This window comes from Epinephelus moara, chromosome 11 (genome assembly GCF_006386435.1).
Source record: "Epinephelus moara isolate mb chromosome 11, YSFRI_EMoa_1.0, whole genome shotgun sequence".
In the NCBI taxonomy this organism is placed as follows: Eukaryota; Metazoa; Chordata; class Actinopteri; order Perciformes; family Serranidae; genus Epinephelus; species Epinephelus moara.
The window spans coordinates 36,657,218-36,671,518 of record NC_065516.1 but is presented as its reverse complement, the minus strand read 5'-3'; the positions used below and the strand labels follow the sequence as shown (position 1 = coordinate 36,671,518).

The 14,301-nt window shown below is 44.6% G+C and overlaps 1 protein-coding gene across 1 annotated transcript in view; it reads right to left on the bottom strand.

Annotated features, from left to right (window-relative positions):
• cubn (cubilin (intrinsic factor-cobalamin receptor)) overlaps positions 1 to 14,301 on the bottom strand; it is an 86,313-nt gene that overhangs the window by 23,760 nt on the left and 48,252 nt on the right. Inside the window, exons 36-46 of the mRNA XM_050056397.1 lie at positions 13,084 to 13,289; positions 12,799 to 12,980; positions 11,568 to 11,760; positions 9,236 to 9,433; positions 8,035 to 8,181; positions 5,663 to 5,853; positions 5,240 to 5,408; positions 3,717 to 3,891; positions 3,102 to 3,280; positions 1,036 to 1,245; positions 440 to 580 (exon numbers count right to left, since the gene is read on the bottom strand). Of these exons, the coding sequence (XP_049912354.1) occupies positions 440 to 580; positions 1,036 to 1,245; positions 3,102 to 3,280; positions 3,717 to 3,891; positions 5,240 to 5,408; positions 5,663 to 5,853; positions 8,035 to 8,181; positions 9,236 to 9,433; positions 11,568 to 11,760; positions 12,799 to 12,980; positions 13,084 to 13,289 (1,991 nt within the window). The remainder of the gene's footprint in view (positions 1 to 439; positions 581 to 1,035; positions 1,246 to 3,101; positions 3,281 to 3,716; positions 3,892 to 5,239; positions 5,409 to 5,662; positions 5,854 to 8,034; positions 8,182 to 9,235; positions 9,434 to 11,567; positions 11,761 to 12,798; positions 12,981 to 13,083; positions 13,290 to 14,301) is intronic.

The following is a 14,301-nucleotide window of genomic DNA, read 5'->3' as shown; positions in this document are numbered from 1 at the left end:
TCACCATGGACTGTCACATTAAAGAGATGTGGCAGTTAAGAAGTAGTAAGGTGGGGTTTCACTAATGGCCACAGGGTGCGCTATTGAGGCTCCAATTAGTGGACAACCTGCTCTAACTTCTGAGCCACAACCGCATGTGACATATGTCATTGTAACCCACATTAAATTGACCAGGTAAGTAAATTCTGGTGATCCCACACTGGTCACTAGAGGGGGCTTTAACAGCGTAAAGCTGGTGGTTCCAACTACTTCTGAGCCCACTAGATGGCGCTCATGGTTTAAAGAGAGAGGCTCAAAGAATGGCAATTCAGTGTGCCTTCAAGCTTTTGTTGAACAAAAAGTGCCATCTAGTGGGCTCAGAAAATAAAGAACATGCTTCATGTCAATGTTACACAGTTTGTGCAGCAATTCTTGTCCAGTATCTTGAAAATGACCGTACCTTCAACGCTGGCTTCAAACGAGAGACTGAAGCCAGCTGCATTACCGCTGGCGTCACTGACAAACCTGACGTAGGCAAAACTGTCAGACGTGTCCACAGAAGCTGGAAGGTTACTGCCGCAGTGCCGGCCCAGGAGGCGCCCTACAACCACAGTACAACACAGGAAATGCATCTGATAATGTGTGTTACCTCATCATGTTAGCGTCATCAAGTGGCTAACTCTGCTGTCCTTTCCTCCCTCCAGACATATAAACTTTTGCTGGAAAAATAAATGTACAGTATCACTGGTGATGATGTGATGCCACTTAAGACACACGGGTAGATGTGTTCATTCTGAGTGGGGAGTGATCTTCAATGACTCACTTCATTTGGAGTGTTTTTTACATCACGTTTACTCACCACAAACAGCCAATGCACCAATAACACTGAGATAAGCGAGCTAGCAGCACACAGATGGGATGAGTGAAACATTTTCAACTTTTGCAGATGCATCACTGTGAAGTGACTTAAAACACCCAGGCCTGCGTTTATTGTAGAATCTGGTGGTGGCTCTGAAGACACAAAACGATGCTGAAAAGAGCCTCTGGGTGTCTTACCTGAGGCGTTGTACTCTCTGATCTCTACATAGTCAGCGGAGCATCCTGAAGTGGTCTGCAGGCTGAAGCTGGTGTAGCTGAGGGTGAGGTAGTGCCCTGTGGGCCCCTCCAGGTACCACTCACAACTGGATCTGTCAGGATAGTTGGATCCCGGGAAGCCAGGGCTTTGGACTGAGCCCCTCTGACCTATGTAGGTACCTCCACATGTTGCTGTGAGGAAATGAAATATAAAGTAAGAGCAGGGCCGTTAGTGTTGGGCTCTTTTTCCTTTTCAAATGCTGATATGAATTCTAAACTTCATTTTTAAGGTCTGTCATGAAGGATTTAGAGGCAAAACTAAAACTTCTCCTGCCTGCTAAGTGTGTAGGAGACATATGGTGGCAGACACAAGAACACATATAGCTCTATCTAGGTCCAGTGTTTCGTTTGTCCATCCTGGGCTTCTATAGTTACAACATGCCGAACACCGAGGATAAGGACTCGCTCCATACGTAGATATAAACGGCTCATTCTAAGGTAATGAAAACACAATGATTCTTCTTTTCTGGTGATTGTAAACTAATGAAGACATCGTCAAACATCATAAACTATTTCTGCCAATATCATCCACCTGCGGAGCCAGAAAACTTCACAGGAGTGGGAGTAGTCAACATTTCAATTAGCTAGCTATGCTAGCAGTAGCTAGCATCTGCGTATCAACTCCCCGGAATATGACTTCAGCCACTGCTCGTGTCAGGGTTAGGGCTTCAAGTTACATATTTTCAAACACATCAAAGCAGAACTTCACATCGACTGGCTTAAAGTGTTTGTGTTAGTGTACGTCTACAGGTCACTGTTATGGCCGCTATACACTGTGCGATTTTGGGCAGTCCCAGACGAAAGATGACCATCGTGGGAGAAACGTGGCGATATCTTTGGTCGTGGCTCTAAAACGGTGGTCTTACGTCGCACTGTGAGACAGGTTCAAGGACGGCCGTTGTCAACGTCTCACAACCAAAGATAACCTGAGATAAAATTCTGACGGTGTCAGAAATTTAGGATGACTATCTCACAGTGTGACAGCTGCTACAACCTACGTCTACTAATCAACCAATAGAAATGCAGCATGAAATGACGAAATGGTCACTGATCACTTGCCATGGAGGTAAAACAAACAAAAAGAAGTGTGTGGAACTCCCAGAAAGAGGAAAGTTTGGTGGAGCTGTGGCAGCAGAAGCCTTGTTGATTTGATGTTTCCTCCAGCTGCTATCATGACCGCCAGAAAAAAGACGCTGCATGGAAGGAAACTGCAACTTCCAGGTGAGCAAGCTACCTATGGTGGCGCAGATGGATGACGTACGCTGATGACTTTGCATATTGACGTATGTCATAACCTGCGATTCAGTAGTAAACAATCTGCACACATCAAACTTGACATCGTACCAGAGTTTATTAGATCCACGTCTCACAGTGTGTCATGCAGTGGTCTTATAAGATTGTTAAAATCGCACAGTGTATAGAGGGCATTAGTCAACTATGTCATAACTAGGACTGAATCTATATCCAAAAGTAGAATTATGCCCCAAGGTTGTATGACTCCGGCCACCAGTCCACCCTGTGGTTGTATGACTCCGCCCACCAGTCCAGTGTCTCTGACAGTCTCCATCCATGTCAGTGAAAACATGGATGCTTCACACACAGAAGATCTATACAATCAGCACAGTTTCAAGATTAGAGTCACCAATTCAGTATCTGACCAAATGTCTCCCCTTCTGTTCCTGAGATATGACGTTAAAACATGATGATGTCACAGTCAAGCTGACCTTTGACCTTTTGACCTTCATTATTTTATCCTGTTAGACATTTGTGTCAAGTTTTGTCAGAATTAGTGAATGAATTCTTCAGTTTTGCTCCAAAACATATTTTGTTTTGACCTTTGAAAACAAAATTCTTATCAGGTCATATTTGGGTCCAAGTGCTGTCTGTGTCAAATTTGAAGATATTCCCATAAGGTGTTATGAAATATTGCATTCATGAGAACGAGACGGTTTTAAGGCCACAGTGGTCTTGACCTTTGGTTTGCCTACCTATGGAGTACTTAGCCTTGAAGCCTTTGTGCGTGACACTGGTGTCAGTGCGAAACCTGAGCAGCATGGAGGAGCCAGTTGAATGTTGGGTAGACGGTCGGGTGTTTCCACAGAGGCGGGAGATTAAATCACTGTTGGAAGTCGAGCCATCACGCAGCTCCAAGTAGTCATACACACAGCTGAGACATAAAGGAAAACATTTTTGTGAAGGTCACGATTCCTAAAGCATTGCTAGAAGATGACAGAATATGAAAGTTCAGGTTTAGTAAGAAGGTTCCTCCAAAAAATGTCTGGTCTATTTTACGTCTCCAAACTCTCACAACCTCACGAGCCACTGAACTGTCAAGACATCAGTTTATTTGTAGGAACACAGGTTGTGCTTAAATCAAACTGATGATCAGTTTCTTTTAGGGGATGAGGAGTACAAATGAATCTCACTGCATCTATCAATAAATCAGGGAAAATCATGAAACTTTAGAAAAGAAAAGCAAAGTGAATGAAAAGGACAGTTTGGTTCCAAATACTGTGCGGTAAAAACAAGGCGCACTAACCATACACTAAATCTGAACGGTGTAAAATAACCAAACAAGCCTGAGGAGAGAGCAGCAGCTGTACCTGGCTGTGGGCTCAATGTAGAATTCATCCTCAAAGTCAATTTGGACAGCTTCTCCATTGGGCACAGTTATGACCCAGATACAGTCAGTGTTCTGGGGGTAGTTCTGAGGGTAGTTAGGAGAAGTGACATATCCTGGAGGATCATTATCATTCAGCTCAATGAAGCCTCCACACGCTGCACAAACAGAGAGACAATAACATTATGTTGAATCACTTTGGAACAGACCTGCATTACTCATTTCAGTCCTTCTCCTCAGATGTGTCATAGCAAATATTGAATTAAACTTTGTTTGCACACAAGATGTGATAACAACAAGTATATAAAAATATACATGGCAGGGATTGTGCAGGAGAGTAGAGAAACCCGAAGGGGCTCATGGTGAAAACCTCCCCTCTGGAATTTCAAATCTAATCTACAAATTGAGCACAGCGTTAGTTCAGACAGGACACGATGTCAAGCTCAGCTCACATCCCAGCCACATCGGCTGATCTCCAGCTGATTGATGGAAGGGAGTCAGCTGATCGATCAGATGATTCCTATCTCTGCAACCATGGCGCCCTATTTAAACTGCTCTGGCCTGCCTACTGTTGCTGCTTCCTCTGCAAGCTGCTTTGCAACCTGCCTCCACCCCAGCTCCTCCTTTTCATGCTGTGTCTGACTTATCAATGTCATTTCTGTTTGTCATTGATGCTGCTCTGTTCTGTTCCCGTGGGGTCTGTGCTGCTGCTCTCCCTGCCTCAGGCTTTCCATAGATGCACGTGGAGGGGCAGGGAGGTGTGCTCTCTCTGCCCTAGGCCTTCCACATAGGCGTGTGGAAACGCAGAGAGGCCCCAGAACAGAGCCATGCCGCCCAATCTAATACTGCAAATGGAAATAAAGTTTTCTTTGACTAAAGTGTTCCTGACTGAACTGTGTTCGTCATGGAAGACGCTCCGTACAAATAAAGTTCCACATGACTACCCAGAGGAATATAAACCGTTCAGCATTTAATATTGTCATAGAGACGTTAACATCTTAAATGCCACATTATCTCTAGATCTAATCTACACCTCTTTCGTCTCTATAAAACCGTAGTCGGGTTTATTTTACAGTAAAGTGTGACTGCTGCAAAAAGGAGCAGCTTCTAAACATCAGAGCGAAAAACAAGATGTTAACAAAAGTAAAAGATAAGAAATGTCACCAGTGAATCTCAAGGATAAGTTTTATTCCCTTTTATGTATTATTTATCTATTTGCGTATTTATCTTTTTTACTTATTTATCGATTCATTTAGGCTATTTACTTTAATAACATCAGGATAATATTCACAACTGAAGTTGTAATCAGACTTTTCTCCATGAATTCCAAACATAATGACAACTGCAGAGGGAAGTGTGTCGCTGACACCCTACACCTTGTGTAGGGAGCGTCATTCAGCCGTTAAGGTGAAACAAATGGAGTGACACTCTGAGACGGAGCGGGAGTGGGTAGGATCCGGTTTTGGAACGACCCAGAGAAAACAGAAATAAGAGTGGTGGTCATACCCTGACTGTGGGCCTCAAAGGTCAGCTTGAAGCCAGCCGCCTCATTGCTGGCATCAGATGAAAAGTGTATAAAGAGGTGGTTGTCAGTGGTCTGGAGGAGGGAGGGCGGACTTGAACCACAGAGACGTCCCCCCAGTAATGGAGATGAACCATCAGGACCGTTCCTGAGCTGTGGAGAAAGCAGCGCGGAAATAATTACTGCGAGTAAGAGAAGAGTGGATCCAAAACCTCAGACAAGAAAAATACATAAAAAAACGAAGGAATAAAGTTGCTGAACCTGAGTATTTTACAACAGAAACAATAGAAATGGAAGGGTTATTTTTGGTTGGACAAATGTTTTATTACTATAATCAATACTTGCAAATATCTTGTGTAACAGAAGAATCAATCAGACCCTGACTTTGCCATCCCTGTGTTGTTTACCTCCAGGTAGTCTCCTGTGCTGCATCCAGATCCATAGCCCTGAATCTGGAAGGGGCTCTGGAAGCTGACAGAAACCTTAAAGCCAGGCGTCACCATGACATGCCAGCTACAGTCCAGACCAGGCAGGTAGTTCTGGGGGTAGTGGGGACTGTTCAGCACGCCCCTGTCCACATGCAGCAGGCCACCACAACCTTAAAAGACAAGTACTAGGATTATTATCATGTTAACGTGATTAGCATCGTTGCGTGGTGTTAGCAGCAGGAGAGCGTGACAGGGATAAGACATGGGCACAAAGGTCCAGCGCTGAATGTCTACTGGATGACCAACAACTCTCTCCAGTTAAATGAGAGTTATGTTTTTATCACTCTCCATTTACTATACACTCAGCAGCCACTTTATTAGGTACACCTTGCTGGTAAAAGCTTGGCCCTCCTTTTTAATTCTTGGTGTCACAGGTTCAACAAGGTGCTGGAAACATTCCTCAGAGATGTTGGTCCATACTGACAGGTGGGTGAGAAAGTGTTCGGAGCAGGGAGGAGGACTTTTAAGAGGCTTAAGCAGAAAATGGCAGAAAGACAAAGAGGTCGGAGAATATTCTCCAAACACTGGATGACAGCGAGCTAATGAAACTGTACCAATAAGATGTTGCAGGGATAATGTTTGTCGTCAGTCTCATGCAGGACTGATCCAATCTCCCACCCAACACATAATAACATAACTCCAGAAATGAACGTCATCACAACATTAAGATATCTGGCAACTGTGCAGCAGTGATGACTGGGGTCTGTCAGCAAACAATGACAGCACTTTCACAGTCTCACATTGTGACGCACATCATTTCATTTCCACACCGGGTGTCCTCAGCTCGCAGGCTCTCAAAAGGACAACCAATCACATCTGTTAAAAGATTGAGTCATACCAACCACACCTCCTCACTAAGGTCAGTCTCTGTCCCTTATTGTTCAGAGTTGCTCTGAGGGTTTTCTTAAATCACTCTTAAATGTTCAGGCTGACTTAGTATTCCCAGAGTGTTTGTGAATATGGCTCCAGGAGTCCCAGCTTACACCGTTCCTTTTGCACTGTTCAACCACTGGGGGGCACAGCCTTCACACATCTGAGCACTGCTGATATCTTCAATATCTCCAAATCACGAGGGGAGAAGAAACGAGGAAATATGTCTCAAGACAAATGAGACGTCTCTTCCTCTGAAGAGTCACGTGAAGCGACATCCGTTTGTGATGACGGCGGCAGCTGATCACAGCTGGATCAGCTGTCAGGAGGCTTTATCAACAGCTGTCTGTGTCTGCACACACAGAATGTTACATACACATAATGATCCAGTTCTCACTAACAGAGCAGCAGTGTTTTCTCTCTCTCTAACAATCAGCTGCACATGATCAGCAACCTGTGTTCTGTATTTATAATCTGTCCTGTGTCCTGCTCAGAGTCACACAGTGTCTTTATATGATTCATTCATTATTTACATCTGTATTTATTGATATTCTGATTGTGAGTTCATCATTTAATAACCCAGGAATATGATCATGTGTCTTTGAACACTGGAAATAATTTTTTAGGTCAAATGTTTCAGGGAAAATTAAAATTTTGCTCAGGAATGATCAGCCTGAGTGTGACTGAATGGAAATGACAGACAGACTGATTTTGAACTCGATGAATCAGAAAACAAATCAAATATCAAACTTGTCAGTGACACACTGAGTTCAATCTCTTATCCGTCTTCACTCTGTATGAAACTGATGTATCAGATCAGTCCGATCAGCTGTCCAATCAATAACTGATATCCAATCAGGGGGTAAAACACCTCTGCTAAGGCTGCACTCATGTATCCTCTCTTCCCTCCCTTCTGAAAGCCTCCTCTCTCCTCAACTCCTCCCAGCGCATTTAACAAATCAAGACGTCCTCAATCAATTTCCTGGTCAAGTAATCAAGGATAGAGGAGTCAAGGAGTCAAGGAGTCGAGGAGTCGAGGAAGGATATCGGGATGAAGCCCTGGAGTCTCACTTATGCTACACATAGCTTGAAAGATAATTGTGACCCTTGTCTTGGAAAGATTTTTTCCAAAGGTACTTAAATCGACCTCCAGGCACCTCTACAGCTGACTGATGAATGTGTTTTATCTTGGACAAAATATTCAGTGTAAAGGTAGCTCTTAAGAGGGGGTTATGTGTCGCACTATTTTTTGGCCAGGACCAGTAAATTCCTCCTGATTTGTAGATTAGTTTGTCAGTCCACACAGTTGGACAGACCTCCAACCAAAAGAATGCTGCTCCTGATCTGACTGACACTTCCTGGCAGCTCTGGAGTTTTATGATTAGAATACTGAGACGTTTCATTTGCAGCTGCTGTAATACCTCTGGAGTAGGAGGCGTTGAAGCCTCGGCCACTAATGCTGCTGTCTGACGAGAAGTGGATGAACATGGAGTCGCCTGTTGAGTGGAGAGAAGCTGGAGGATCTCGACCACACACAGTGGCCAACATGGGGGAGAGGCTGCTCGCACCTGAGAACACACACACACACACACACACACACACACACACACACACACACACACACACAGAAGGTAATCACAGGACATACAGAGAACAAACAGGCCTCACTCAGCAGTGTGCTGCTGTCACTGAATTTGACATTCATTCAGGTTTGTTCTTGTCTGTCATGGTAATGGGAGCAATCATCAAAGGCTCTGGGATTTCAGGTGTTTCTCCTCTTCTGGGATGCTATTGTTTACCTTCGTCTGTACCTCTGGTGCATCTGAGTGCCACAAACTTTCTTTAACCGGGGGCAGGACAACAACTTTTGTGTACTTGTACTTTTTTATTTTCAGATGAAGTAATTTTACTTTTACTAAACTAATTTTGAGCAGTATTAAATTTACATTTCAAACATCTGTTACAGAGTAAAAGCAAAAGTCACATGATAACCTGTAGGAGTGAAACAAAAGAAAGATATTAAATTTCACTGTGACAACTTTGACCATCACTTTAGTTTTTATATGACACACACTTTTAGTAATGACTTTAAAAATATAGATTAATTTGGAGCGGATTGTGTGAAGGTCATATATTCTAATCCTCACTTCCTGTGGGCTACAGCAACACTAAACCCCTGAGCTTGCCTGAGAAGGACTAAATGCACAAAGCTGCTATTTTTAAATATCCCATGGAGAGAGACTCTCACTGCAGCCTGTTCTATTTTGTTCTGAAAATGTGGGCGTGCAGCCTCGTTCTGTGGACGATAAACCAGGTGCAGACTTCCATCTGTGTCACCGCTGATGAGGAAATACAGCGAGTGCTGGACGGAGCAGTGAGTGACAACAACCCCGCCCACATTTAAGAGGACTGTCTGAACACACCGAGGGTCTAGGTACCATGTCTGAAGGGTTACTGCTGGTTCCAAAGGTGCTGGACTGAAAGGGTTTGGTGGAGACGGGGCTTGAGTTCATTTAACTTAGCCTTTCTAACAAAGACAGTTAACTAAATACTTAAAAATGTAAAATCCAAAGGCTTTTCATCACTGTCTCATCCTGTGGGGTGCCGTAACACATGGCTTACCGTCTCTGATGACAAGGCTGTCAAAGTAGCAGTTGGAGAACTCCTCTATGTCCAGAGACAAGAGGTTCAACTCTACAGTTGAGTCTGGGGAACGAATCAACCAGGTACACTCCTGGTTAGGAGGGTAGCTTTCAGGCCAGCCAGGAGAGAAGAGGAAACCAGGAGTGTCGCCTGTCATCAGGATTCCACCGCATGCACCTGAGATACACACACACAGGTTCAATCAGATTGTGCACACACTAAACTGAACTAGAGTGACCACCCTGTGGTTGTATGACTCCGCCCACCAGTCCAGTGTCTCTGACAGTCTCCATCCATGTCAGTGAAAACATGGACGCTTCACACACAGAAGATCTATACAATCAGCACAGTTTCAAGATTAGAGTCACCAATTCAGTATCTGACCAAATGTCTCCCCTTCTGTTCCTGAGATATGACGTTAAGACATGATGATGTCACAGTCAAGCTGACCTTTGACCTTCATTATTTTATCCTGTTAGACATTTGTGTCAAGTTTGTTCACAATAAGCACATGAATTCTTGAGTTATGGCCAAAACATGTATTGTGAGGTCACAGCGACCTTTGACCTTTGAAAACAAAATTCTAATCAGTTTATTTTTCAGTCTAAATGGACGTTTGTGTCAAATTTGAAGACATTTCCTGAAGGTATTCTTGAGAGAGCACGTTCATTGGAATTTAACAAGTAAAAGTTCACAGTGACCAAGTTCCCTCAAAGCGTTCTTAGGATATTGTGTTCATGAGAATGGGATGGACTACCAGAAAGAACAATGTTTCTGGCTACAACTATCGGCAGTGCGGAGGCATTACAAGTACGACCATGGTATCCTGGAGAGTGACGGACAGTGACCACAAAATAAACCCAGACACAAACATGAATTAATAATGAATGAAATAATGAAAAATTCAGAAACACTGCAGTGAAAACTCAAGACAGATAATCTGATAAGCAACTGAAAATTATGCAAAACAGTCATAAACAAAAAGTTCCTGGATGCAGAGACAGACCATGATAGAACATCCAACTGTTTATTGTTCCCAGTGCACTGACAGGTGAAGTGAATGACGTCGATCATTTCATTACAATGCAATGTTGTGCCGGGAAACCTTTGGTCCTTGCGTTCATGTGGGTGCTCCTTTACACACTCCACCCACCTCAACATTGTCATAGACCAAGTACCCCCACTGATTGCAACAGTACCACCGATGACAGTAGCCCCCCAGCGAGGCAATGCACTATGCCACACCACAGAAACTGCTCAGGAAGGGTCCAAGGAACGTGACAAAGTGCTCAAGGTATCGGCCTAGCTTTCAAATTCCCCAGATCCCAATCTGGTCGAGCATCTGTGACAAACCAGTGCCCCAGAGGTCCTTCGTCCGAGCCTCGACAGGTCAGTGCCAAGTCCCAACTGAGGTGGGGCCTCTGACCTGTTGAGGCATAGAGACAGCATCTCTGGGGGTACCCTGTGTTGCCTGGCACCAAGGTGTTGTCGACAGATCATTTGAGTGTGAGGTAAGGTCCCGGCATTCCCAAGGGATTAACCGGATTGGGATCTGGGGAATCTGGAGGCCAGGTTGAGGCCTTGAGCTTTTGGTCATGTCCCCCCTGTGCCATTCTTGAGCAGTTTTTGTGGTGTGGCATGGTGCATTGTCCTGCCTGGGGGGACACACTGCCATCAGGGAGTGCCGTTGCCAACAGGGGGGTGTACTTGGTCTGTCATGTCGTTTGGGTGGGTGTAGCACGTTAAGTGGCATCCACATGAATGGCAGGACCCAAGGTTCCTCAGAAGAGCATTGCATTGTGTTCACTTCACCAGCCAGTGGTCTTTTGGTGGCCATCTTCCTGGTGTATTCCTGGGTCTTGGTTGTTACGTCCTGGACAGTGGCTCTGACACTCAGCAGTCCTCAGGCCCCCTCGGTCCTCTTAGAGTGCAGTCTCAGTGTGCTGGACCTGGGATGACACCGTCCCTATATATACGTGTGTGTGTGTGTGTGTGTGTGTGTGTGTGTGTATCAGATCTTTATTTCGCAAGCAGGATGAAAGCCAATCTTGAAAACATATTCAAGTCCTGAGCTTCACATTAGGAGTACCTAGGAATTAGCACCAACTATCAAAACACTGACTGACTTCGAGTACGAGGCTGACATTAACAAGGTACAAGTTAAGCCTGTGCCAACCTGCTTGTTCAAATCTACCTCCATCATAACCAATCTGTTTTTCCTCCACATCTTTGTTGGAGAGTAGCATTCATTGTGCATTCTTACAGGTTTTGTGGTTTATGCACGAAGGCTCAACGAGACAGACGTTCTGACCTGGTGTGATGGTGGGTGGCGGTCCAGAGTCCTGGACAGCTGTCCATTCCACGAGGAAACCTCTTCCTCTCACTGAAGAATCTGTCTGGAACTGCAGGGTGACAGTGCTCCCAGAGCTTCTGAGGGGAGGGGGCAAGGCCAGACCACAGAATGTCCCAATGGGGTAGTAATGAACACTGGGGCCATCAAAGATCTGCAGGCAAACAAGGATCGTGGACATAAGTGATGGGAGCTGTCTTACCAACTTGAATCAACTGCACCAAGGTGCAGCTGGTGGTAGGAAGCGGTCCGGCTTGGAGACCTCAGAATTGCATCTCTGCTCTTTGCAGATGATGTGGCTCTGTTGGCTTCATCACACTGTGACCTCCAGCATGACCTGGGGCGGTTTGCAGCCGAGATAAGAGTCAGCACCTCAAAGTCTGAGGCCATGGTTCTCTGCCAGAAACCGGAGGATTGCCCCCTCCAGGTTGGGAGAGAGTTTAAGTATCTCAAGTGAGGGAAGAATATCAGCTTCTTAGTTAAAATGGCTGGAGTTGACCATGGACTGACATTCACTGTTTGTAATGTTGTGTATCTCATCAACTGAAAAAACCCTTTGATTTGCACTATGATGTGCGATCGATGATGTCATGTATGTGGATCCATTTTAACTAACGGATGAACATGACTCAACATTGTGAGTGTTGAAGTACTCATGTACTCATGAAGTATTTGAAACAATACACTGCATCTCAACAGACTTTGATGTGGTGCTGCACACATTCCAAACCATTCTCATTCCCAGGTCATCATCTACCGACCGCTGGACATTTTGACACCAAAGGAACCTTTTAGCGTGTTTATGAGATGCGTGATAATGTTTATGAGACAGTATTAAGAAAGTGTGTGTAGGGAGGTGAGGTGGATGGGTCAAAAAACAACACAACTTTCACCCACAAGACCACAGTTTGTGTCCCATGTGAAACCAGAAGTCAGTGCTGTTTTAACATACCGTTACCTAACTTACGTACCTACGTCCTGTTGCTTTATTATAACGTTACAACATTAACACACAGCTGTCGCGCACTGGTGTCCATCAGGTGACACATTATGATATGTAACAAACTTATTTGAGGGGCGTGACAAAGCCTTGCTATTGGACGACCTGGGAATCACAACAGGTTAAATATTCTGTAACTGTTACAGCTAACATCAAGGATACTGTGTGATTTCACAGCACACAGAGTCTTACTTTAAGGTGGTCGTAGTTGCAGTCATGCAGGTCCTCTATGTCCATGTCCAAAAAGCGGATCTGGATGTAGCTGTCTCCCTCCACAGTTATGGTCCAGCGGTAGTGGGCATTATTGGGGTACATTCTGGGATACAGTGGTGAAGCTATCTGACCAAACTCCCCCTCCACATCATTGCCATACACTGAGAAACAGCAAGAAGTTCAAAGTTAACTCACACATTATTAAATGCTGGTGACACATTTCCTGTTGGAGGAACTACAACTGATAAGACTGGTGACACTCACAGTGTGAGAAGGTGGCTCGAAATCCTGCTCCGCTTACAGATGCGTCTGAGACAAACTTAACCCACAGGATGTGACCAATCACAGAGGTATAGTTGGAGGGGAGCGAGTTTCCACAGAAGCGACCGACCAGATGCCCAGTGGAGTTGCCCTCTCTGATTTCCAGGTAGTCATTTTGACATCTGTAGTCTCCCTGCAGGTGAAACATACTGAACAAAACACAAGAAGACGGTGAATGATATTGAATTATAACATTTTCTCTGGATACAAAAACATCAGCAAGAGATTCATTATAAATACAAAGAACATGTATGAAACATTTAACGGAACTGAGCCCAAACTGGGAACGTGCATGTTATCTTGCTGGCAACCTTCTCTATCTATTCTTACTGTGAATCAGGATCAGTTATCTAGAGCCCGATCTGATCTCATCCTCTGTTTTATGTCACATGTCAAACACGTGTTTTTACTTGCAGAACTTTTATGCTCGGCAGCCCAACGAGTGCAGCTGTCTTAAACTCTCCGTCTTTCCATCACTCTGCATCCTGACCTCTGCGAAACACCACGTGCCATAAACAACAGCAAAATGCAGCACAAAACTATGTGTTAATGAGCACTTGTTTCATTTCAGCTCAGTGCGAGTCTCCTGCATTGTGCTGTCACCTGTGGTGCAGTGTGTGTCACTGCAGGCCGAGGAGGGACAGAGACAACCAAACTCACCTCGCCACTGCAAGTGCAACAAAAGCCCCGCGAGCAAAAAGCCAATGAGATTAATTTATTAATGCAATCCCTGCAAAACCTGAACAGACGATGAAATTAAATACTCAGTGAATCACAGTTCATTCATGTTACTCAGGCAAAGACCGCACCAGAACGCTAAAGAAATTCAGCAACAAGTCCAAAAAGATTCAAGAGAGGGATTTTTATTGCACTGCAGAGCTATTCAATTGTGAAGCAGAGGCTATAATCTACACTGGATTGATTTTAATACTTTAAAGTACTTGAAGTGTTCGCCGTGCAGCTGCATTATCTAGGGAAATAGAAGTATCAGGTAGGGACTCTGTATCAGCAGCAGTATTCAATATCAAATGACTGGGATCAGATATGTAACTGACCCTTTGCTAAGTACCGCCCTGGAACGCATCGACCAACTCTGATGCAGGGACGCCAACTTTCCAGCTGCGCTTCTTCCTTTTCAGACTGGTTTTGTGGGTTTCAGCT